We start from the raw sequence: 23,441 nt of genomic DNA, 5'->3' as shown, positions 1-23,441 counted from the left end.
GCCGCCGCTCCCGCCATGGCGCTCGAGCGGCCCCCGCGCTTCCGGAGCGGCGCGCATGCGCACACGGGCGGCGCCGGCGGCGCGCAAACTCCGCCGTGGCCAATTCCAAGCGAAAACGCCCATTTCTGCCCAAACAGCCGCTCAAAACGTGACGCAAAGGAAGAGGGAAGGACAGCAAGGCTTTTTTCTTTCTGACAGCAGGACAAAACGTGAAACACCGGTCAAATCAGTCAAACTGGCAAACCAAAGCTTTATTTTTTTTTTTTTTTTAAAGTCTTTGCTACAGTACCTAGGACTGCATCCCTATACATAATTAACAATCATTCCTGAAAGATCTGTATTTGGCACCAGTTTGTGTTTACCTCAAACACTTGTGGGGAGGATTAATTTCAAATCAAATTTGGTTTTTCAACAGAATAGGAGCTGCCATCATGAAGCCAATTAGCTGAGTTATTGGAGAAGCTTAAAAAACAAAAAAAAACAAAAAAACCCCAGAAGTCCTTATCTTAACCAACACATTACAGAGAGCTCCAAAACAGAGGTCAAACATTAAAAGGCTGATATAGGCTCAAGTGGTTTATAAAACCTATAAAAAAAGACTACACCAGCACATATGCCCCTTCAGTCCACACAGTTTAGAAATTAACACAGGGAGCAACTTGCTAGCTGGAAATCTTGTCATGGGAGAACCACATATATACCAACAGGAGTACCCAAAATCAAATGTTAAAACGCTCCAATTCCCAATCCACATAAAAGGAGAGAGGTTTGTAGGAAGATTAAATCAATTCATGATATCATAAATTGGTTGGGCAGTTCAAACTTTCCCCAGCAACCACTTTGTCACTCACACACACAGGCTCACATGTACACGGCTCAATCCCATTCAAATTCCTCATGGAATAAAAGGATCCCAGGCTCTATTGAGTCTTTCCCTATCATGCAAGAAATAGGTCTGGCTGTGCTTTAATCACCATCATGTATTACTTCAGCCACAGAGTACCAGGCAGATTAAGTAGAAATGCACAGTTTTTAGCTCATCATCTCTGCACAAGTGTTGGAGAGGCTCAGTTCCTGGAGAGTTCCTGGTGGGCACACCCAGTCTCTCTTCATGCAGACTCGCTGGCCTCCACTGGTTTGATCATGTGGTCCGGTTTGTTGCCCGCAGCGTAGTGATCCCACATCTGGAGGTACAGCCGCTCCAGGTCCATCGTGTACTGCTTCGTGTTGAACAAAGGGCTGGATATTCTCTGCTTCCAGACTTTGCCACGGATTTTTTTCAGGCTACAAAAGAGAGTTAAAGCAGTCATGAGACACTCCAAACACTACATAATACTGTTTACCTTTGAAACCTGCTGTTTTCAGCTAACCCAGAACTGCCTGTACAACTGTTTCAAAAACACCTGCCCCCCACCTCCACCAAATTCCTGTTCTATCTCATCATTTCTCATACAGACCGGTATGACCACTTCAATTCAGAAGAGCTGCAACATTAACTTGCTGCATTATCTGTAGTGCAGTAACACTTCACAGCATGATTTTAACTTGAAGTGACAAACTGCTTAATCTTCACTTTAAAAAAGAACAAAATGGGAACTATATTGCACTTCTGCACATAAGCAGTTTCTTCAGAATTTTCATTCAATTGGGAGTGCTGCTAAGTTACCAGAAAAGCAGAAGCTGAATTAACTGCAACACAAGACACCTCTAGAAGAGGACTGCCCAGCTATTTTAAATATAAACTATCTGCAGGATTAAAACTACTGATGTCTCAGCACTGTGCCCAAATAGAGTACTCTACATTCTTGATGTTCCCACATTACAGAGTCCCAAGTCTGCTTACTATTCCAGGTCAGTTCCCAGTTTCACAGCAATATCCTCATACTCCTGTCTGCTTTTTGCAATCAGCTCAAGACAACCCAGGCAAGTGAGCTGTGAGGCAGCAACTCGTGAGGCAAGAGTCTCGCCTGAAGAAAAGAAAATAAAAGGCAAATCAAAACCAACAAAAACAACCAGGAATGAGTTTATCAAGACACTTATCACACACTAGGAGTTACCTTCCTTCTGCCTCCACAAGGAGCAAAGTTTGATGTGTTTGCTGTTACTAAAAAATTACTAACATTCCAACGCATGTGTCCAGTGTAGGTTCCCTGCTGCATTACCTGGCATAGTGACCATTGGCGTTCCAGCCCAGAGCACGTCCATGCCAGTTGTGTGCCCATTGCAAAGGGGAGTGTCCAGACAAACATCAGCCAACTGCCCTCTCCTCACATGCTCTTCTTTGGGGGCAACAGGTGAAAAGATGATTCGGTTTTGGGCAAGACCCAAGTTCTGTGCGTACTGCTGGATATTGGGCTCTCCTACAGCTGGGAAACGTAGCAGCCAGAGCACACTGTTGGGAACTCTTTTTAGGATCTGTAACAAAAATAAAGAGCAAATACAGAAAGTCCAGAGAGGAACATTTATTTTTCTGAAGAAGAAATTGCCACATACTAAGTGGAAGCCATCATCATTCAGTACTTTGAGGTATAGAGCAGAAATTCAACAGATCATCATTATGAATGAGATCACCAGGATTGTATTTCTAACCCACTGAAAGAGACAGCAACTCTGAGCAACACTTCACAGAGCAGTTCTTAAGAGAGCAAGTCTTGAAATTAATGGTCTCATTTGTTTATAGGCCCATACTATGGAATATAAAAAATTACCCCCAAGTAGTTCTCAGCAATACACCGTAAGCTGGAACCTGATACAGATGTATCAATCTATCAACTGCCAAGGCCAATTGTAACTCAATTGCAGAGACTAAGGAAAGCCAGAATTATTTCACAATGGAGAACCAGCATACTTAGGCTGTCCAAAACACAAATTTTCACTGGCTAGATGCACAGGTATCATCTGAAACACATCTAAAACACTCTATATTCTGCTAACACTGAGCCCTGCACATGAACACTGTAGGGATTCAAACGGCTCAATGTCAGCGTTTTCCACAGAGAAGTTAAAACTTAACTTGCATGAAGTTTTAGCTAACCTGAACAGCTATGCCTGAAGTCTGACCTTAGATTTCCTATTGGATACAGATACTCACATTAGCCCACATCTGCAAGGTGGAAGGATCAATCTTATACAGCTGGTTGAAGTTACAGTACACAACAGCATCCTCTGGTAAGCCGTACTGAGAACGAGTAGTAACAATTATAGTCCGTGGAACTTCTTCACCAGTTGCTGCTTTGTTGTTAATCTAAAGGGGAAAAAAAAAAAGCTACTGAAACACTGAAACTGCAGGAAACAAGACTATGCCCTGTGGAAATGTCCTGAGACACATTTGTTAGCATAACAAATTACTGTAAGCATATCTTTGGTTTTATGATACAAAACAAAATTGTCTACTTACCCACCGCAAGAATTTAACTGGTATGTGTACACGCTTGTGGATGCCACAATGTTGCAACCACCAAGGCAAAAAACACTGGGCATTTTCATGCCCTTCCTATATCTCCCCGAAATTCCAAGTAACTGGAATAATTGGAAAGAAGAATCATATAAAGAGGCATTACACATGGAATCCTATCCTCCTTAAGGTCACTTAATTTCCTCGAGACCAAAAATAAAATTAAAACTGAAAGACAGAATAAAAAGGTATTTAGAAAGCAAAGATGGGGTTTGGCTTGTTTGGAATTTTGTGGTTTATTTTTGGGTGGGTTTTTTGTGTGTGCTTTTTTTTTTTTTTAAGAGAGAAAGAATACAGTAAGCACAGAACAGATAATCAATAGATGCAGACTCAGATTTAACTGATAAGACTGTAAGGAACCAGTTGACAAGGAAAATAATGAAAATAATAAAAATTAGATTAGAAGAGTTAATTATGAACTTTAAAAAAAAAAAGAATCTTAAAGCATTCACAAAGAATAAGAATATGCTAATAAAAAGCAGCAGAGGATGAAGTTGGGATAATCAAGATACCATGCAAGAGTCCTGAGGATTAGTAAAATGGAAGCAGGATTTTCAATTTTTTTTTTAATAATGACATGCAATAATGGCATCAAAACTAAACAGACAGAGCAACACAGCTACTTAGAGCCTTCTTCCTTATATATGTATTTTTACATACATATGGGTTTAAAATTTAGACAGTGGCATTGCAGCCAGCCACTGATGACACACTTGATGTGAATGACAATGACTCGCTGTCACTGACTGTTAGAAGATGCACAACAGCTCTAAAGAAGCTGGTAAACATGCTACTTATTTAGGTCACCGAGACCTCAAAAAACACAATGCTCAGTTCTTGTTGACCTATGCCCAAAAGTAACTGATCTCAGCACAAAGAAGTGCTATATTAGCATCACTGAACGACAGAAATCCTGTTTTAGAAGTGCACAGACAGATCTTAGGAGTGTTTCATCTCAGTGGTGGAGCGTTAAGACAAGAATTCTCTATGATTCTCAGATGACAACTTCAGAAAAAAACAGCCTTACGGGCCAAACTAAGAGAAACTATTACCAACTCAAAGAAAAGTCTCAGTTGTGAACAAAAGAACTCCAAAATAAAACAAGGTATGAGATTATGAAGAGAGCAGTGGCAATAAAAGATATCAAAATGCTGTAAAAGAGGTTCCTGAGGGACTGTAAACTGAGTAAAACTCACAAGATAATGAGTTATGCCAATGTCAGAATATGGCATTTCTGAAAGGGAAAAACTGTTCTGCAGTGGAAGAAGAGTTAAACACCACCAGTAACTGTCACTAAAATCCCATGAATTGTTAAGCCCTGAGAGGTGGTAATACAATGCATAATTCTGAAAGATGTAAGGAGATGAATAAATGTTGAAATACAGTGGAGTAACTTTGCCTCTATTCTATTACTCAGCAATTTTTTTTTCCAACAGAAAAACACAACTGACACTGAATAACAGGTCACAAATCTCAGTAGGCTGCAGGCAGTAAGGAAATCTTGCCTTCAAATTCAGAACAAACAAGTATCTTCTTTATGCAACAAGAATGAATTTCTTTGGACTTTAGATACCTCTAGATACAATTCCTCTATCTTTGAGGGGGGGGGGGGATGATCATCTTCCATTACATCTGTGGCTTACAATGAGCTTCCTTCAATATGACAACTAAATGAATCAACATGACAGAAAACACATTTGCTTGGAGGCTCTTCTTCGTTATGTTAAAACATACATATATAACATAAAGCCCAAGAGAACAGTGTCCTGAAGTGCCTCACCTGAGTAGTTGCTAATCCATTACTGATGTTGAATCCATTGATAGTAATCTGAATTTGTCCACGATTAATCATCTCAATCACAGCCTCTGCAATGGTGTTCATAGGGATGACTGGCATGCTGAGGGCGGCATTGCCATCGGCATTGTCACAGCTGTCGGGACACTTCATCTGAGATAAATCACACAGGCATCAGAGGGAGTACTACCTTCAGTCCCCAGGACTGTACACAGACAAGAGCAGCTCTCACCTTAACAATCTTGACATCAGGAAGGCTGTCAAGGAATGCCTTCAAGTCAATGCCATTCAAAACAATCCTGTTATCATAAATATGACCATTGGACTTGAAATCAATGACTGCTTTTTTCTGTAAAAAAAAAAAAGATTTCAAGAAGTTACAAGATCACTTACCAATACTATACTAAGTGCCATTTCATAAAGACACCTATGGAAAACACCTACTTTTCTTGCCCCCTCTTCCAACATACCTTCAGATGGGGGAACATGTTGGCGTGGTCTCCGATAAAGAAAGTGTTTGGCATGTAAGCTAATTTCTCTGAATACTGCTCAGCCACCTCAACTGGGGAAGTTTCTTTATCTGTGATGATATAATCCATGAACAATGCCCCACTGGTTCCAGGATACCCTAGCCACATTGCCTAAAAAACAAGAAAGCAAGGTTTTGCCACATACAGGTTCAAGTTCCCTCTTCTGCTTTACCAACTGAAGATCGACCCCTAACTCCAAACTTTCACTACCAAGACAGTGAACAGCTCAAAGATATTCTAAAATTGATGTCTCAAGCAAATTTCCCCCACTATGTGCAGCTTTAAGCCAGAACACTAACCAGTGATTACAGCTTCTCTGACCTGAGACAATTCCTGTAGTCTAGACTGACTCTAATTATGGTTCCTCTCATTCTCTTTCCATAGGCATTTTAGAAAATCTTTAGTCAAAAAATCCCCCCAAAAAACTCTGACATTGATTCTGGCTTACTAAGAGCCTTCTGACTTGGTTACCTGAATAGGTGCTGGTCTCAGGGCAAACAATTCATTTCGGGCTCCCTTGGTGTAGCCATTCATATTAATGAGAATGTGAATCCCGTCCTGATGGATGCGGTCTGCTGCTTTTCCATTACATGGTATCTAAGAATAAATAAATACATAAATACAAGTTCTTTGTGTTTTCAGTCCTCCAGTAATAAATGTGGTTAGTCATCAGTGTAACAATGGATAGATGCCAACTGCATAATTTAATTTAAGTGAAACTTAAATCTTGTTATGCCTGGTTTTACAGAAGTCTAAGTCCTCAATGCAGCACTTAACTTCAGTAGCAGTAAAACAAAAGCTAAAGGCTAGAAACTGAGGTTATACAAACCAGAACAGCCTCCCCCACACCCACTCCTCTAAGGCTAATTAGTAATCAAAGCTCACATGGGTCAAGTGGCACATTCACAAACTAAGGTAGTACAGAAAATCAAACAGAAGATCAAGAATAAGCCAATTAGCTACTCCTAAGGATTTTGTCTTGACTTCTGTGTATACTGAAATCCTGGTCAGTTTTCACACTGAACCTAAAGCAAGCCTAAATGTTGCAGTTGTGACATCTTGATTTCTCCATGACATTTAATTATGACTTATCTTGAGATCTAATGTGAGAGTTAATAAATAATGATAATGTTACTTTTTAGTAAGCAGAGATCACAAGATAACCACCACATCCCAGGTAAGGCCTAACATCAATACATCTACAAATTTCAAAATTCTCAAGACTAACATCAACCTAATTCAAGAAATGATTTTAAGTAAGAATCTCAAACTACAGGCTCATCTCCTCCTTCTTCATTTAGAAAAATCTAGGTTTGCTAAAAGGTCAAAGCATAAAACAAGCTCACCTGAGATAAGTCAATGAAATGATTTGCTTCAGCCATCACTTTTACACGGAAGTTTGTCCCATCATCAGGACTCAGGGCGTAACAGAATACCTAGAATATGAGGCACCAAAAACTGAGTATCTATGACAACTTGCCCATAAAATAACTGTGCTATATTGCAATTTTAAATTACATCTAGTTTCACACAAACCATATTAATTTATGTGGCATTTACCAGTTGAGAAAGAAGCAAAAAAAAAGGCACTGGGCCATTTTTTGACACATTTGAACCAGGCCTATTTCTGGTGCCAGAGTATGGCACTGCATACTGCAGAGACATATATCCAACGTTCTCATGAGTGCAAGGCAAAGTAATTTAACCGAAGATTTGCATAAGAATTAAATTCTCTAAGAATGCCTTCTACAAGTCACCTTTGACTTTGTAATTAGTGAGAATCATAACTATCAATCAGGCTGAACAGACAAGCTAAGCCTCAGGGAAGCTTTTTAACAGTGACTAGTTCTCCTGATGCCTTTTCCTGGTCTTAAAATCAAGAGTCATACACGGTTAGAAGGAGAAAAGGGATTTTACCTTGGTATTTATTTTAAGGACCCTTAGGTGCACACGTCCAGGTCATATGCATCACAATGCACACCCCACAAAAGATCTGGTATAACATTACAGGTCTTACTAATTAGCAGATCTATCAAAGATTCCCCAATGAGAGGCTCGAGTGAGCTCCGCTCCCCAAGGAACCTTCCCCTGGATGGTTCTATCTTAGTTTACAGAATGTGTTCTGGAGAGGACCTTGGGGTCTGGGCCACACTGATCCCTGGCTACAAAGCTTCTAAAATGTTTACGTCTCTCAGCTTGACAAACAAGTCCAAGAATGTAGGCAAAAAGCACTAAGAATGCAGAAGCTGTAAAAAAGGTATAACAGGGGTATAAAAGAAAAGGCAAAAAATCTTCATGGCATCACTCCCAGTCAGGAAACTGAAAGTGTATCTGAAAACAACACTTCATCCTGGGAAAGGGATGACTCGGACTGAAGAACTCTTCAACCCATAAAAAAACAAACCCAAGAAGCAAAGATTTGCTCTTTCCTTGTTTAATTGCTTGCACCAAGAAGTGCCACTTACAGCCTTATTTAAAGCTTTAAGTATGCCATTTATATTTTTACCTCAAATTTGTCTGGGTTATGCATGCCTGGAATTGACTGCATTAGGTGTGAGGTTGGATGGTTTCCAAAGTCAGAGCTCACATAGCCAATACGAAGTCGACCTTCACTGGCCTTCAGATCCTTGGGGTGCTCATATGGTGGCTTGTGAAGAACATTAATCTGCCAAGAAAACACGAGTGTTTACAAACTCAGGAACTAAAATATAAACAAAAGGGACAAAAACCTCCTAGGAGTTTGCGCAATTAACCTTATCCCACATTCAAGCAAGCAGTCATGGACATATGTTATTCCAAACCTGCATTCTACGTATTCCACTGCAGCCAAGTGCAGTGCCCACACACTGTGTCACAAGATGTGATGTCTCTGCTCTCAGACAAATACAGACATCACTACTGCATTTCTGTTTTTCTAACAGTTTCAATATCCCACCCCTGATCATTAAATATACTGACACCATTAGTTAACCAGACCCTGCCACCAGCTGACAGCACATTTTCATTTATAACTGGCAACCTGCACAAGTAGTCTGTCTCAAAACTCATGAAGCACTAACAACTGTGAACATTACATCCTATCTCTTTATATGTCAGTGACTCAGAAAGCCTACAAAGGCTAATACGGAGAATCTGAGTATTTGATTCTGAGCAGAAACAGGCAAAGCCCCAAAGAACTTCAATCACAACTGGCCTGTATAGAACTTCCTACCTTGTCCAAACAGAGATTTCCATGTCTCTCAGCAATTGCCTTCCTGAAACTGTGAGAAAGGGGATACAGCATGCTATGATGTGGGTGTACAGAAGGCAGTCTGTTTTTCTCCAGCTGATCAGCTACAATGCTAACCAGCTTCTTCATTCTTTCATCATAGTCTGTCCAGTCACAGACAATCTAAAAAAAAAGGAAAAACAAAGATTAGGACAACAGCTTCCTTCAACCTGTATCAGTTATTTCACAGGTTGAGATTAATGTTTCTTCCAAAAATGGAAGTGAGAACTTCTGTAATTACTGTTGACGACTGTATAATCTTATCTTCTCATTTAAATCTAACTCTTTACATTTAAATTAGTAATCTGCTACACAGGAATCCTGAGAATTACAATCAAAGCCTCATCTTCCTCACCTGCAAACAGTGGGCCAAGTTACAATAGGCATCTGGGAAATCAGGTTTCAGTTTCAGAGCAGTACGGTAAGAGGCAATAGCTTCTGGTATATTCCCTGAATCCTGTGAAGACACAGAAATGAGTCAGCAGGTAAAAATATCCTCAGGGTAACTACTCACAGTGCCCCACCACACTCTTATAAGAGTGAATCATTTGCATGTGCTACCTTGTGAATCGAGGCCAGATTGCTGTGGGCATCAGCAAAAGCTGGGTTTATCTGAATGGCACGGGTGTAGCACTGCAGAGCTCCTTGAACATCCTGCATCTCCTTCAAAGTGTTTCCCATATTAGAATAAGCATCTGCAAATGTGGGGCTGATTCTGAAAAATAAAGATAATATGTCATGAACAAGAAAAGCTCCTCCTCCAACAAGAAGACACACTCAAATCCAGACTTTTCCACTTGAGCAACTATGCAAATTAAAACACATGACTAAATCACCTTCTGTGCAAATCTAGGCACCTTCCTGTTAGGAAAGGCTGGGACCCTTACAGAGAGTATCCATTTACCTAATAGCCTCTTTGTAATGCATCAGAGCTTCCTGTAACTTTCCCTGCTGTTGCAGAACACTTGCTAAGTTTGAATGCGCTGCAGCAAACTCTGGAAACACCTGGAAGAAAAAGAAACTGACTCTGTCTCAAATGTCACAAGCAGACCACAGCACAAATACTTGTGCATTTATTACTGTATTTTCTTACTTTTTTTTATAGAGAGGAGGAAAAAACCTAGGTCCTATTAGAAATTCCCAACCCGAACCACCCACCTCTCCCTCCCACTCTACTGTACCTCAAGAGCCTTCCGGTAAAGACGGACAGCTTCCTCAATATTGCCCTGCTCCCGCTTGATGTTTGCCAGATTATTGAGAGAATCTGCATGAGTGGGACAAAGTCGAAGGGCTGTGTTGTAGCATTCTTCTGCTTCTACCACCTTGAAAAAAAGGGACACTGTTAATATAGTAATATTTATTGTAAAAGCACTGTTTAGGAGACGTCATTATACAATCACTTTTAAAAGGTTCGAGATGGAGATTTCCTGAATTATTCTCCCTTTTAAGTAAGTGAGGTTAACATCCATCTTAACAAAAGTGGCGACTGCTGGTGTCTATTAAAAAAGCATTCAGTGTAATTCTAAGAAGGAAAGAAGTGCTCCTTACACTGCCTTTCTCCTTCAAGGCATTGGCCAAGTTGCAGTAGGCATCAGGGAAGTGGGGCTGGAGCTCAATGGCCCTCCTGTAGGTGTCGATAGCCAGGTCTATCAGGCCCTGCTCATAGTACACACAGGCAAGGTTGCCGTGCACAACTGCGTGATTTGGGCTCAAACTCAAGGCTCGCAGATAAGCTGCCACAGCTCTGAAAAAAAACAAAGGAAAAAAAAAAAAGAGAAGGTAAACAATCATCCAGAGAGCAGGAATTACTTACCTTGCTTGGTACAGTGTTTAGTGAACAGTATTAGGTCTGCTGGAAAACAAGCAAAGCTTTCAGCTACTTTTTAAAAACACTCTTCATTATTAGGAAAAACACCTTTTTTTCCTTACTCCATTTTTTGCCAATTTATTATTCCATTTTAACAAGATAAACAGTATTATCTTATGTCTTTATTCTCTCCAGTAACCTGTCATGATTTACTTAAGACTTCAATCATCACTTTGTTCAAAAGTGAAATCTTTAATTATGTGCTCCTATAGCACTATACAAATGGCTGATACATTCAAATCCAGTTTCTAGGAAAATCATAACAATATACATAGTAAGTAATGTTTAAAAGGTGATTCAAGATCTGAAATTATGAAAAAACATGCCTCTGGTCCACTAATTCATGGTTAAATTAGATATCACTGAATCATTTAGACTGTGTGCAATGCAGGTAATTAACCTGTTCCTTGCAAGTTTTTATTAAATTTGGGGCCACAAACCACAGCTACCAGAAATTATAAACCAATTAACAGATGCAATATGGTACACTGCATATAAACAACACAGCCTGGATCTTTTCCCAGAAACAAAAGATTCACTTATCAGATTAGAGGTCTCAGAACACATTAGCTCAACAAGACAGCAGCACTATTGCAACCCAAGGCAATAACATGAGGGGGACATGTCACAAATACAGACTATTCAATCAAATGTTTAGCTGAATTCCAGCATTTTAGTTTGTCTCACACAGAAGGAAAATTTTAGAAGAGACACACTTGCAAATTATGTTCTGAATCACATAATGAAAACAGAGAATTCATGTATTCAGGCCTTTCTCGTGCATCTTATTTTCACCCTCCCCAGCCTTAATTTCAAATCTATTTTCATCAGAAACTCTCATTTTTGACAGTGCATTGTACAAGAAAGCAATATGAAAGAATACATTTCATGGTAATTTTTTATTTTTATTTAAACAGACCAGTAGCCTGGTCTGTCTGCACTTCAAAGCCACTTGCTTGCTCACCTTACAGCTGAAGTCTTTGCTACCCCTGTCCATAGACTTTACAGAAGGAACATAATCTGTACCTTGATACACCTGACGAGCCACAGAGACCAACAGTATTGATCTGCTTACCTGTCAAATATCCTTGCCTCCTTCAGAACATTTCCCAGATTGATGTAAGCATCCAAAAAATTTGGGTCAAGTGTTACAGCCTGAAAATATTTTTGAAGTAAAAGTTTTGAGCATTTAACACAAAAACATTATCTATGAAACTGAGTTGATGCTTTTTTGAAATTTGATAACTATAATCTGTAAGCTTTTAAGACTTTATCAATAACCTAGTAATGAAGGAAAACTTATATAAACCAATCACAGAGCAAAATTATTTATCTGTAGAAATGACAGCACGTACTACCTTCAAATTTATTTGTCTGCTTACCTATTCAGTTGCAACTACTGCAGAATGAAGTGCTAAGCATTTATTTCACATTAGGCTGATCATACTTCACACTCCTGTCTACTGATGCTATGTTGTCTTTAGCTCGTTTTTAAGAGGAGAAACCCTAAAAAACCTTATCTGTATCCTTTATCTACTGCAAAGTGAGACAGAATTTTAAAACTTTACCAGTGCAGAAAAACAGAGACTGTGCACAAGAACAAGGAAAGAGCAAATACATCACATGTGCAGAGAAAATTCAGTAGCCATTTAACTAGAACGTCTTCACTCCCTTCAAAACTAATAAAATGTAAAAAACCACTTAAGAAACTGATGAAGTTACAGAAGCTGCAGTACAAAGCTACATGTGAGTATCTGACAAGCCCCACAGTCTTACAGTCTCATGGGAACTATTAATTCCAAATTAAAATACTTCATCTATCACGAACTAGACACAGATCCCCCCCCCAAAAAAATCTTGAGCAGCTAGACTTTTTTCTGTAGATTTAAAGCTATGAATTTCAGAAAGAACTATTGCCACATCTTAAATCCAACTTTAGAAATGAGTACAAAATTAATTACGGTGCCAGTTAGATACTAATTGGAAGGAATCAGACAACTAGTTAATGACACTAATCTAGAGAAGTCTGTACAGTGGTGAAAAATAACCCTGGAGAAGAGGAATTAATGTGTCACCTAAAACTGTTCTTCTCAGATACTCAAAGGACAGTAATACCTGAAACAAAAGTCACAATGAAAAATGATTTTAAGGACCAAGTTGATTCTCTCACACATAAAACATGCAAAACATTATCATCTAATCAGATTTTTTAAAACTTTAGTCCAAAAAAGGGCTGAAAAAATTTAATTAATTTTTTCATATTTGACATGTGTCAAGTCCTAGGGCAGTTCTAAGTGTCTGTCTGTAGCAGCATACAGGCAGTTTGAAACACCAGCAAGTTTAAAAAAACAATTAACATGAGCTGTTAACTAAGAGGATCATACGAAGTTCTCCACTATCAAAATATTTCTATCACCTGCAAGCACACAACTGCATGTACATACAAATCTAGCAGTGAAGCTGACTCCCTTAGGTAGTTACCTTTTCAAAGTGATGAATTGCAAGCCAAATTTCTCCTTGGGCATTGAAAACACAGCCAAGATTACTCCAAGCCACTGCAAAGTTTGGTTGAGTCTCAATTGCTTTTAAGTAACAGGCCTTGGAATAGTTAAAGAAGAGAGATACAAGGGAAGGGGAATATTTGTAAAAAGAAAAAAATGAGAAAAAATAATTGTTAGTATGCCTTCTCTAACCAGCCAAAAGTGACCCTGCAGTATAGGCTAGCTTGCGCCAAAACTAATGCGCTGCAAACTGTTGTTGATCCTGCGCCAGCGCAAACCAAAACCCAGGTGCAAGCCCACCATTTTTCAGTTATGCTGGTAACAGTTTAACATTCCTTCAGACACCAAATCACCACAGAAATCATCTTAGAAACAATTCAAGTAGTTTACCAGAAACGTATGCCGCCTCCAAGTGCATAAAAATCAAAAAATTACCGTGCAAAAACAACTTCGCTCTGAAACAAAATTTTCCAATATTCTAAATCAGATAGAAATTACTTTAAAAAAAAAAAACAACCCCGAACCAAAAAAGCTACAGAAAAAGATGAAGCCATTCCTCAGTTTTAAGTGTGCTTGGCAAATGAGATGACACACCCCATCTGCATCTTGTTTGCTGGTTTCTTCAAATACAATTCAACCTCTCCTGCAGCTTCAAAACCTCAAATGACAGGATTGCATGAAGGTTTAGGTCCCTGTAATGCAAGCGCAAGAAATCGCTGCGCATCCTACCCAGCACGGCGCCACGCTATCGCTGCGAACTGCTTGGCTCTAGTGATTGCCCCAAGGTGCAGTGAACGGCCAACCAGAATCATTAATCTACCAGACAGGCCCACACAAAACTCGCATGTTAAATTTGATGTCTGGACTCTGTAAATGCATTACAACCCAATTTTATCCAAAAGGCTGCAGCCTGGAGCTCGGGCAGTCGCCCGATCAGAGATTAATCATCGAGTCAACCGTTCACGGGGGCTTTAATCGCACGCAATGCGCGTTACCGCTGCGCAGCCTTTGCGCTACTGCAGGATCACAGCGCATCATCAGAAGAGCAGAACGCTGCAATCCAAACAAAGAAGAAAAAAGGAAAAAAATGAACAACCAGAAGAGTTAGAAGCTTTTACTATTAACTATCTCCAATTATTTCTTTAAAAAATATTTTAATTTACTTTTACTTTATTTCTTTGAAAGAATTTGTGGCTAATAGTATAAAATATTCTTACATTACTTGCTTGTAATTAAATATTTTAAGCTGTTTCTGAAGCCACAAGACAGAAGATTCAGGCATGGAGGCAAATGGTTTTGCTGTGGCAGTTACAAACCCGTTACCATATTTCTCATCATGTGACTTTTCGGTGCGTTCCTTGCTGGAAGAGGAGGAGGAGGTGTGTGTCTGCCCTAGATCCAGGCCTCGAGCTCCCTTCAGCGAGGCACCTTACGCATGGAATAGGAGGTTTCACCCACCTGAAACCTTCTAAATACAATATCAGTGGTGAAAAACCAAAAACAAGAGAGAAAATAAAACAAGATCATTAGTAAGAGTTCAACAAAGCAATTGCATTTTTTTGGATATGTCTTAACACATGGGAATGAGGATAATCTGTCTGTAACAAGGGAGACATGCAGAAGGGAGAGGGTTAATCGGGCAATTGCATACAGCAGGGACTTTTTTTTTTTTGGAAGAAAGGCTCTGAAATATCTACAAAGAAATTAAATTTTAGTTCAAACTGTAAGGAATCTGCTGGCTTGATCTTTCAAATGGACTGATAACCAAAGAAACACATTGCAATTTACTCAAGATGTTTTTCCTCGTTTATTAAGTTCTCACAAAACGGAATAACACTTTCAAACTAGGTGTCTCCAGAGCTCTGAAACAAAGAAGTCAGCAACCTAAGGCAGGCGCAGTGTCTTGGCCTATACCAGTCACACTAAAGCTGCAGTGAAGTGCAATTCATGTTAGCTGTCCGCTTGGTGGGCTGAGAACCAAGTGTCTCAAAGACTGTTTAACTCCGAATGCCGCTATACAATGTTTTCAACCTGGATCCGACCAAATCAATCAGGCTGCCCTAGGGTGGTACACACATCCAAGTTGTTATGAGAAATCAAACAATATTGAATTTTGAACCTGCAGTCCCCGTTACCCCATAAAGATGCCCACCCTCCCCAGATGGTGCTGCAGCCAAACAGACAGCTACGCTGTTCATACACTCCACTTCTGAGCATGCGCGTGGGGCTTGGAGCGACAGCCGTGGAGTCCAGAGTGGTTCTGATTTCTCCACACTCCTCACCCCTGCAGCGCGGACGCGTAAGGTGGCTTGTAACAAGACAATTTCTTTCTGCAATCCAAATTTTAACGTGCCAAGAATTTTAAACTCATCTTGGCTTTCAAATTCTCAGTTTAGGAAACGCAAGACTGCTAGAAGCCACCTTTCCACTACAGCAAGTTTTCTTTTGATCAGTTCATTTACCAAACAAACCAGCTTTGTCCTTCCGATTTCTTTATTTTGGGGGAGGGGAGAGGGAAGACATGATGAAAAGATATTGGGGGATGGGGGTGGGGGGGTGGTGTGTGTCGCATACTGCAGCTATTATTTACTAGCCTTTCTTCCACTATCAAGGGAAGGGAAAAGTTAAAAGAATAAAAATCTTTAAAAGCCAGTATTACAAGGTAACATTTGGATAAGTTTCTTCTCCACTTACAAGCCACAAAGGACTTTAGAAGAGCAGCCTTTTCAATAGCACCTGCATCGTACAGGGATCTCGAGCTAACCACAGGCTCTCTGCTTGGCACCAGCAGGCAAGCCTCAGATCTGAAGGATTGTTACTTATTTCCAGATGAAAGCATGATGGAGCCCCTGCCCAATACTTCAGAATGGTATCAGATAGTCTAGTTCAGCAGCAAGGCTCGGTAACTTTCCATTTCTTGACTTAAACCAACTTTTTAAACATGGACATGCCATATCTTGCCCTGCAACTACTCTGGGGTGTTTCAGTGCCTTCAGTTTTCAGAAGTTTCTCGGACTGTCTGTAGATCAACGCAGATTTGAAGACTTGGTGCAAAGTTCAAGTTTTCAAAACACTGACGTTTACATGTATTCTACCCAACACCTACCTTGGCTTCTTCCAAGCGACCCAGGGCTTTGAGCAGGTTCCCCAGGTCACTACGAACACAGTACAAGTCCTGAAAAAATCAAAATCACACCATCATCTTCAGGATTTCAAATGCTCCACAGGTCTTCACAGAGTACTTGCAAGGGAATAACCCAGTCCTCTAAAGCTTAGTTTAGATTCTTAGTAGATACATCACAAATGTAAATTATTTTTCTTGACCTAGCATTACAGACAACAGATAATCTGACCAAATTTAGTACTGTAATGAACAACTGTAAAGAATTAAAAAGAAGTAATATTTCATACAACTCCTATTATACAGAAATAGAAAACTGAAAACAAACGCCCTCCAGCAGCTTAAGTCCTTTTGCCATGTGTAAGCATTTCAAGCCCCATTTTCTTTTCCCAAACCATTGCTCCAAACCTGTACTCTTAAGATACACTATTGCCATTATGGCTTTTAAATAGATATATAAAGTGATTTTGCTGCCTGTATCCCTAAAAAAGTTTTTCTCCCCGTTTTGCCCACTAATCCATCCATTTCCAACAACTTTACCACACGTTCTTGTTCTTTAATTTGTTTGAAATGAAAGCACAGTCTGCAACTGCATTATCTAGCAGTAAAGACCACAGAGAATGGAGACATTTTGTCAACACTAATGAAAGGATTTACTAACCTAAACAAAACTCAACCCCTGTAAAAAATCCCACCATCTCACATTATTCTAACCAGTGCATCCACTAGTCACCCCAAGACACATATTAAGTTAGACAAGTTCACACTGGCTGAAGAACACAGAGAAATAAGATTCTGGGCACTTGTTGGACTGGGTTTGCTTTTGCTTCTCCTACAGAAAAAGGATTTATGCACACAGGACTGATGCTGCACTTGAAGTATTTTTTATCAAAATGTTTGACCAAAGATGCAGGCAAATACCTTCATCATGCTGAGCAATACTACACAAATTTAATGAGCATGATGCAAAACAAACAGAGGACAGCAGTCTGATACAATGTTTACTAAAAAGTCAATATGACAAAAACCCAAACACCAGATCGATCAATCTTATAGGAGTCACTTATAGACAGTCAGTTTCAGCCTATAAAACCTAAACTGATACTTCTGTAAACCAGTCCACAGTGGAAATCTAACCCAGTCTACAGCAGAATTCTAACCAAGGCAACACTCAGCACCATGAAATTTCTAACTTCATGATAAAGTAATACCTGGTGATTTTTCAAGATCTCACATTCAAATCTAAGCACTGAGTTTCTCACTGTAATACTACATTAAAGCACACAAAGCTAAATACGAGGCCATTCACTGAAGCTTCTGCCCTCAGAAAAAAAAAAAAACCAAACCCTTGCTGTTCTTTGATCTAAACAGTTAAGTATGTTACATATACAGAAAAGCAAACAACCAGCTGCCCTTACTGCAATATACAACTTTTTGTTACAGAAGCCTTTCAAAGATCCTTAAAAATAGTAATAACTACTTCATTAAGTTTATAGCATACAGGTTGAAAGGGTTATCTTTCATTCATTCTATGAAAGCTGCTACTTTTGTGTCCTGGGGCAGTAATTAAGAATGGACTTTTATAAAATAAAGCATTACTTACAGGGTTGTACTGAAGGGCAGACACATATGCCTGTACTGCTCCTTCCATATCACCTGCAGCTACGAGTGCAGCAGCCAAATTTATATATCCATCAATGAAATCTGGTTTGAGGCGCAGTGCATGTCTGTAATGTTCAATTGCTTCCTGCAGCTGTCCACGCTCCTTGTACACATTGCCTAGATTGGAATAGGCTTCGGCCAACAGTGGATTCTGTTTGATTGCCAAAGTGCTGAAGTGAGCAGACCTGGAGAGAACAGGCAAGTTAGCAAATAAAAAAACACAGCCCAAAAACAACCAAACAAAAAAAAAAAAAAAACTCACCCTCAACACCCAGTGTTTGCCTGTTTATCTAGTTACTCTAATGAACATTCATGCTTAAGTGAACCAGACATACAGCCAATAAATCTGGACTTACAGAGCTGTCTTTGATGTTTATGCTCCCACCTTAAACTCTGATCTCCCTCGTTCCCATTTTAGGTTGTACTGAAGAAAGACAGGTCTCATTTACAGTCAGAAGGGTTCAAGTTGCCTCACCAAACCTGAGCGCAACACACTTGGAAAAAACACTACAGGAATCCCTCTTCCAACACCTGTACACTTTACGCAATGTTCCACTTGATATTCTTTTCAAGAAGCAGGACATGGCTTACATGTAAAATTCTGTTGTATCCTCACCCATTTTATTTTCCCCTATCTGAACTACTACAACTTCAATCAGAAGACTATATAAAACAGATCTCAGTCAAATGCTCTTACTTCCTTCACCAGCAAACATGAATTTACAGCTAGAAAAAGTGACGTTCAAAATGCTAGAGGCACAGAAAGCAAGATCAGGAACAGGCAAGCAGAAAGAACATAAAAACAACTTTCAGATCAGAAAACTCGTTTAACTAAACATGCTGCTGTGCAGGAAACAGTCTTGTAACTTTAAATAAAAAAAAAACAAAACCACCTTGGACTGTAGGTGGAATGAACATTACACATGTAAATCCTGCCAGTACACACCAATGTGCCTGATGCTCCAATGTTAATAGGCACAATATTAAAATAATAATTAGAATAATGGCAAGGCCTCCTGTTTGTTGTAAAGCTGATGAGTCCAATTTGTATTTCTCTTACCCCAGCAAAATCCCAGAAGGAAGAAACCTACCTGTCCAGTCGGCGACACTGGAAGTGAATGGACGACAGTAACAAAAGCACACCAGTGTTATCAGGCTCCTGTCTCCAGAGCTGCATGCAGTGTCTCTCTGCTGCTTCAAAGTCTCCTGCCTGATACTCACGATGAGCCAACTCCGCTAACCCTTGGAAGGAAAGCATACGTTTCGTTGGTTCTGGAGAATCACCAAAACATTTAAAGGGGGAAAACAAAAAGTTAGATGATGGGAACAAAACAAAACCAAACCAAAACAAAACAATGAAAACAAATGTACACAACTAATGGATGAAAATGTTTGAAATTATATGAAACACTACAGCAGGTGACAGTTGGGACTCTAAGATCTTATCTGTACCAGTCCTTGACTCCATCAGCTAATAGTAACAAAAATGCAGACTGTAACGACTGTGAATATTTGTAAGTCAGTCATTTTCCATTATTCTGAGACTCCTGTCATGATATATTTTGGTTCCTAACAGTGGAAGTGCTGCTAACAGAACAATGACTCTCCTCACCCTCCCCCACGACTGAAAATCCTACGCTTTGCTATGCTAAAAAAAAGTTCCAATAATTTAATAGGGAAATGAAGGACAGGAGACAAAGACTTCAAAGGACTTGAACAAAATAAAGTTTTGCTGTACAAGCAGTGAAAGCCCTTTAAAAAAAGGCAAAAAAAGCACAATGGGTAACATTCCTTGAATCCTGCATACTCCTACATTTTCTTTGAGGAGTCAAAATTCCTTCACAGAAAAAAAAAATGGTCTTGGAACAACAATATCTGATGAGAGACAAACACACACTTCAAAGATTATGCAACTGGCCTACAGGAGGAACCATTAAACACACAGGGTACAGGAAAGAAGTTACTGCTCCTGGAGGCTTAGCTGGAACAGGAGTGACAAAATGGTTTTAGTATTTAATACCCAACTGTGGAGAACGAAAAACTTAAATAAAACACCACCTGTTTTACATAAAACAACTGGAAGTAAGAAAAGTAAGTAAAATTTCTTACAAACTAATAAACAAGTGCAGCTTGGAAAAAACCTACAACCATTCATCCTGGAAAGAAGTGCTGGCCTTCAAATTATGCCTTTATACCAAAGACTCTTACTATTAAAAGGTTTGATTACCTCAAGTATCTCTCATCTTTCCTCCTGTACTCTGCAGTCCCTTAATTCCATTCATTAAACACTTCCCACCTTATCCCACAGAGTTTTAAAATTCTGAATTTAAATGAAACAGATAAACCTTTCCTAACAGAAGAAACCACCTCAACAGCTGAGCCTACATTTTTGTACTGGGTAGTACGAAAGTCCAGAGACTCTCATGCTTTTGTGAGAACTTTAAAGGTGATGAAAAAAAAAATCATAAAGACATTAAGTACAGACTTACTACCTCGTGCTGATTTTACAAAATTGGGATTGACGGAAGTTATTTAAATTGTTTTCAAATGTGGGTTTTTAGTACCAGTAGGTTTTAATGTAAGACTACAAGTGCTCTAAGTAATTTTTCCAGGCAGTACATTGTCTCTGTCAGTGCTATAAACTGTTTTACAGTAAACTGGAACTACCAAAGCCACTCATTTTCAGGTAATTACCAAATTAGTAGCCAAGTATCTTCATCCAGATTAGATTCCTGTTTTTCAAACCCTGACTATGGGCAAAATGGACTTCGGGATCTGGTTAAACCTACTGGCAAAGACAAAAAGGTACAACCTTTATTCAACATGAGAATGTTGAACTGTGGCTGAAAACCACACCGTTTATAAATGGTGCTGATGGTAATACTGGAGCACCAGTATTGTGGTGCTCCTCACTTGGCCCTTCTGTTAACAGGGTTTGCCCTTCTGGCGGTCAGCACATTTTCAAGTTCCGCTGATGGCACAAACAGAGAAACCAGACAGAGGAAGAGCATGTCTCATGAAGTGGATTTCCTCTTCAAACGCATTTCAACTGTTTTAGTAAATTTCAAAGCTAAAAAAAACCAAAAAAGCACACTGAAACAAAACAACCCAAAAGTTTACACTTCAATACTTGTGACTGCTGGGAAGTAGGCTTTCAGCCATGATCTAAATGCTACATTTTGCCTATTTAAAGCAAGAAGTCAAACTGAAGTTACAAATTCCAGGGCAAGAGAGCAGGCGGTGCAGATTTCACACCTGGGAATGAGAACTACTACCAAAAGCAACAAAAGAAGAAACACTGACATTTTCTTTCATTTATCAAGTGTCTCTGTTTACAAAACAACCCACCCTTTGTCCGCAGAGATAAGGCAAACTCAGTATAAAATTGCTAGTCATCTACCTCCAAGCATTTATTTTATAAATGATTCTGATAAAGCTCACTGAAAAGCAGGAAGTGGACAGGCACATCACAAAGTTCAGAACGAGCAAAACTTCTAATACAAAGTTGGCTGGAAGTTATGCAGTGCAAAATATCCGTAAGATAGCCCATGGATGGATGCTCACTAAATCAATGTGTAAAGAAAATAATTGCAGTGAGGACTCACAGCCAGGAAAATCCCGTATCCAGTCTTGCATAAATGAATTTCTGTACCTAGGCTAACTTGTGCTGCACGCTTTGATTATGACCTTGGAAAAAGTCTAGTACATGCTGTGACAATGACCTTCCCTGAGGCTTCTAGACAATACAAGCAAAACAAAAAGCTGCACAGAACCATCAGAAACGTGCCCAAGGCCATTTCCCTCCCCCACTCGCCCAATACCATCCTAAACACTTGCAATACACTCACGCTCAACCCTGCGTTCAGATCAGTCTAGGTCCAGACAGGAGCAGTGGTTACCTCCAGCTCGGAGGTGCTGGATGAGCACAGGACTCTCTCCCAGCGTGCACGTGGCTCTTTTTACCTCCAGGGATCCAAGGGGATGCTGCAGCCTCGCTGACCAGACACAGTTCTAGCTGAGAAGGTACGAAACACCGTACTGCAGCATCACTACAGTTTCTCTTTAGATCCCTATCTCTGCACTGCTATCCCATCTTTCTCCAAAAGTCCTCTTTTTCCTTCTATTTTTCCCAGACATCGTTTCAGCTCTTCCTGTCCCTCTGGTTATAGAAACCCCCAAAATCTGGGGTATAAAGCTGCGTTGTCCTTTCATCCTTTCAGTTAGCATAACACTTCTTTTTTTTTTACTCTACAAAAAGTCAGATTTCTCCTCCATTCCTCAAGTCCTGGACCTGCAAACTAGATTTAGGGCAGGATCTTCCGTGATGCAACACGCTATCAGACTGTTCAGAAAAGCGTTTTAGTGCTCGGCTGTGCCACACAATCGGTTTGGGTTGGAAGGGACCTTAAAGACAATCTCGTTCCAATTCCACGGCCATGGGAAGGGACACCTTCCATTCGACCGGACTGCTGAAAAAGAAGTCCTAAGTGCAGCGAGCGATTCCGGGCAAACCAACACATATTTGGGGTCAGGCTTTTACCCTACTTCGCCCTCTAACGCAGTCACCTGATAGTCTGATAAATATAGCAGCGAGCCCGCCGCACTCACATCTTCCTGCGCCTCCCCGGTAGCGGCCCGGGGGCTGCCCACGGGCAGCGCCCACCGGAGCGCACCCAGGGCCGCGCTCGGGCCCGGGGCGCACAGACCCCACAAAGGCGGCGGGGGCACCCCCGCCCTGCTCCTTCTGGAAACTTCCGCCGGGCGCGGGCCCGGAGAGCGGGGAGCAGCCCCGGGGGCGAGGGCTCGGCCCGGCCCCCACTGTCCCCGGCCAGCCCGTCCCCGGGGGCGCCGCAGCGCACGGTACCTGTGCTGTCCGCCACGTTCCCCACGGAGGTCGCCATCGGGACAGGAGCCGGGGAGTCTGTGGCGGCGACAGCAGAAGATGCGTTCGGGCCGGGCCGGGCCGAGCTGCCCGCGATCGCGGCGCGCTGAAGCGGCGCTCCCGAAATGGCGGCGGCGGCGGCAGTACCGAATGGCCGCGGCCGGAACTATCCCCGCGGAAAAGAGTCCGGGCGGCGCCGGGCAGCGCTGTCGCACGGCGGGCGGAGGGACCCGCTGGAATCGTCGTCCTACGGCTCCAAGGTTATCCTTCCGCGCGCAGCGCTGCGCCAAAGGCGGCGGGACTGCGCATGCGCCGCCACCTCCCGCTACTCCCGCACGTGGCCCCGCGGAAGCGGCGCTCA

At 40.9% G+C, this 23,441-nt stretch overlaps 1 protein-coding gene across 3 annotated transcripts; it reads right to left on the bottom strand.

Annotated features, from left to right (window-relative positions):
* Positions 1 to 224: 224 nt before the first annotated feature.
* On the bottom strand, positions 225 to 23,252 carry OGT (O-linked N-acetylglucosamine (GlcNAc) transferase). 3 transcript variants are annotated; one of them, XM_042039973.1, is made up of 22 exons: positions 23,063 to 23,252; positions 19,290 to 19,440; positions 18,140 to 18,383; positions 16,522 to 16,590; positions 13,396 to 13,512; positions 11,990 to 12,069; positions 10,596 to 10,791; positions 10,229 to 10,369; positions 9,952 to 10,052; positions 9,609 to 9,762; positions 9,403 to 9,504; positions 8,991 to 9,170; positions 8,286 to 8,444; positions 7,126 to 7,215; positions 6,251 to 6,376; positions 5,720 to 5,890; positions 5,482 to 5,598; positions 5,235 to 5,402; positions 3,092 to 3,244; positions 2,163 to 2,415; positions 1,844 to 1,967; positions 225 to 1,284 (listed from the first exon to the last, which is right to left on the bottom strand). In XM_042039973.1, the coding sequence occupies exons 1-22, from the start codon at positions 23,097 to 23,099 to the stop codon at positions 1,110 to 1,112; spliced, it is 3,108 nt and encodes a 1,035-aa protein (XP_041895907.1). In that variant the 5' UTR covers positions 23,100 to 23,252; the 3' UTR covers positions 225 to 1,109. The 3 variants fall into 3 exon arrangements, 2 of the variants coding, with proteins under 2 accessions (XP_041895907.1, XP_041895906.1); XM_042039972.1 differs by having other exon boundaries at positions 19,290 to 19,470; positions 23,063 to 23,232; XR_006018051.1 differs by lacking the exon at positions 225 to 1,284 and adding an exon at positions 3,398 to 3,519 and having other exon boundaries at positions 1,895 to 1,967; positions 19,290 to 19,470; positions 23,063 to 23,235.
* Positions 23,253 to 23,441: the final 189 nt, after the last annotated feature.

The sequence above is a fragment of the Corvus kubaryi genome, unplaced genomic scaffold (genome assembly GCF_017639235.1).
Source record: "Corvus kubaryi isolate FWS band 111438036 unplaced genomic scaffold, C.kubaryi_AGA036_p1.0 37395, whole genome shotgun sequence".
Classification (NCBI taxonomy): Eukaryota; Metazoa; Chordata; class Aves; order Passeriformes; family Corvidae; genus Corvus; species Corvus kubaryi.
The sequence above is the reverse complement of the archived record's forward strand: the minus strand, read 5'-3'. Positions and strand labels throughout refer to the sequence as shown.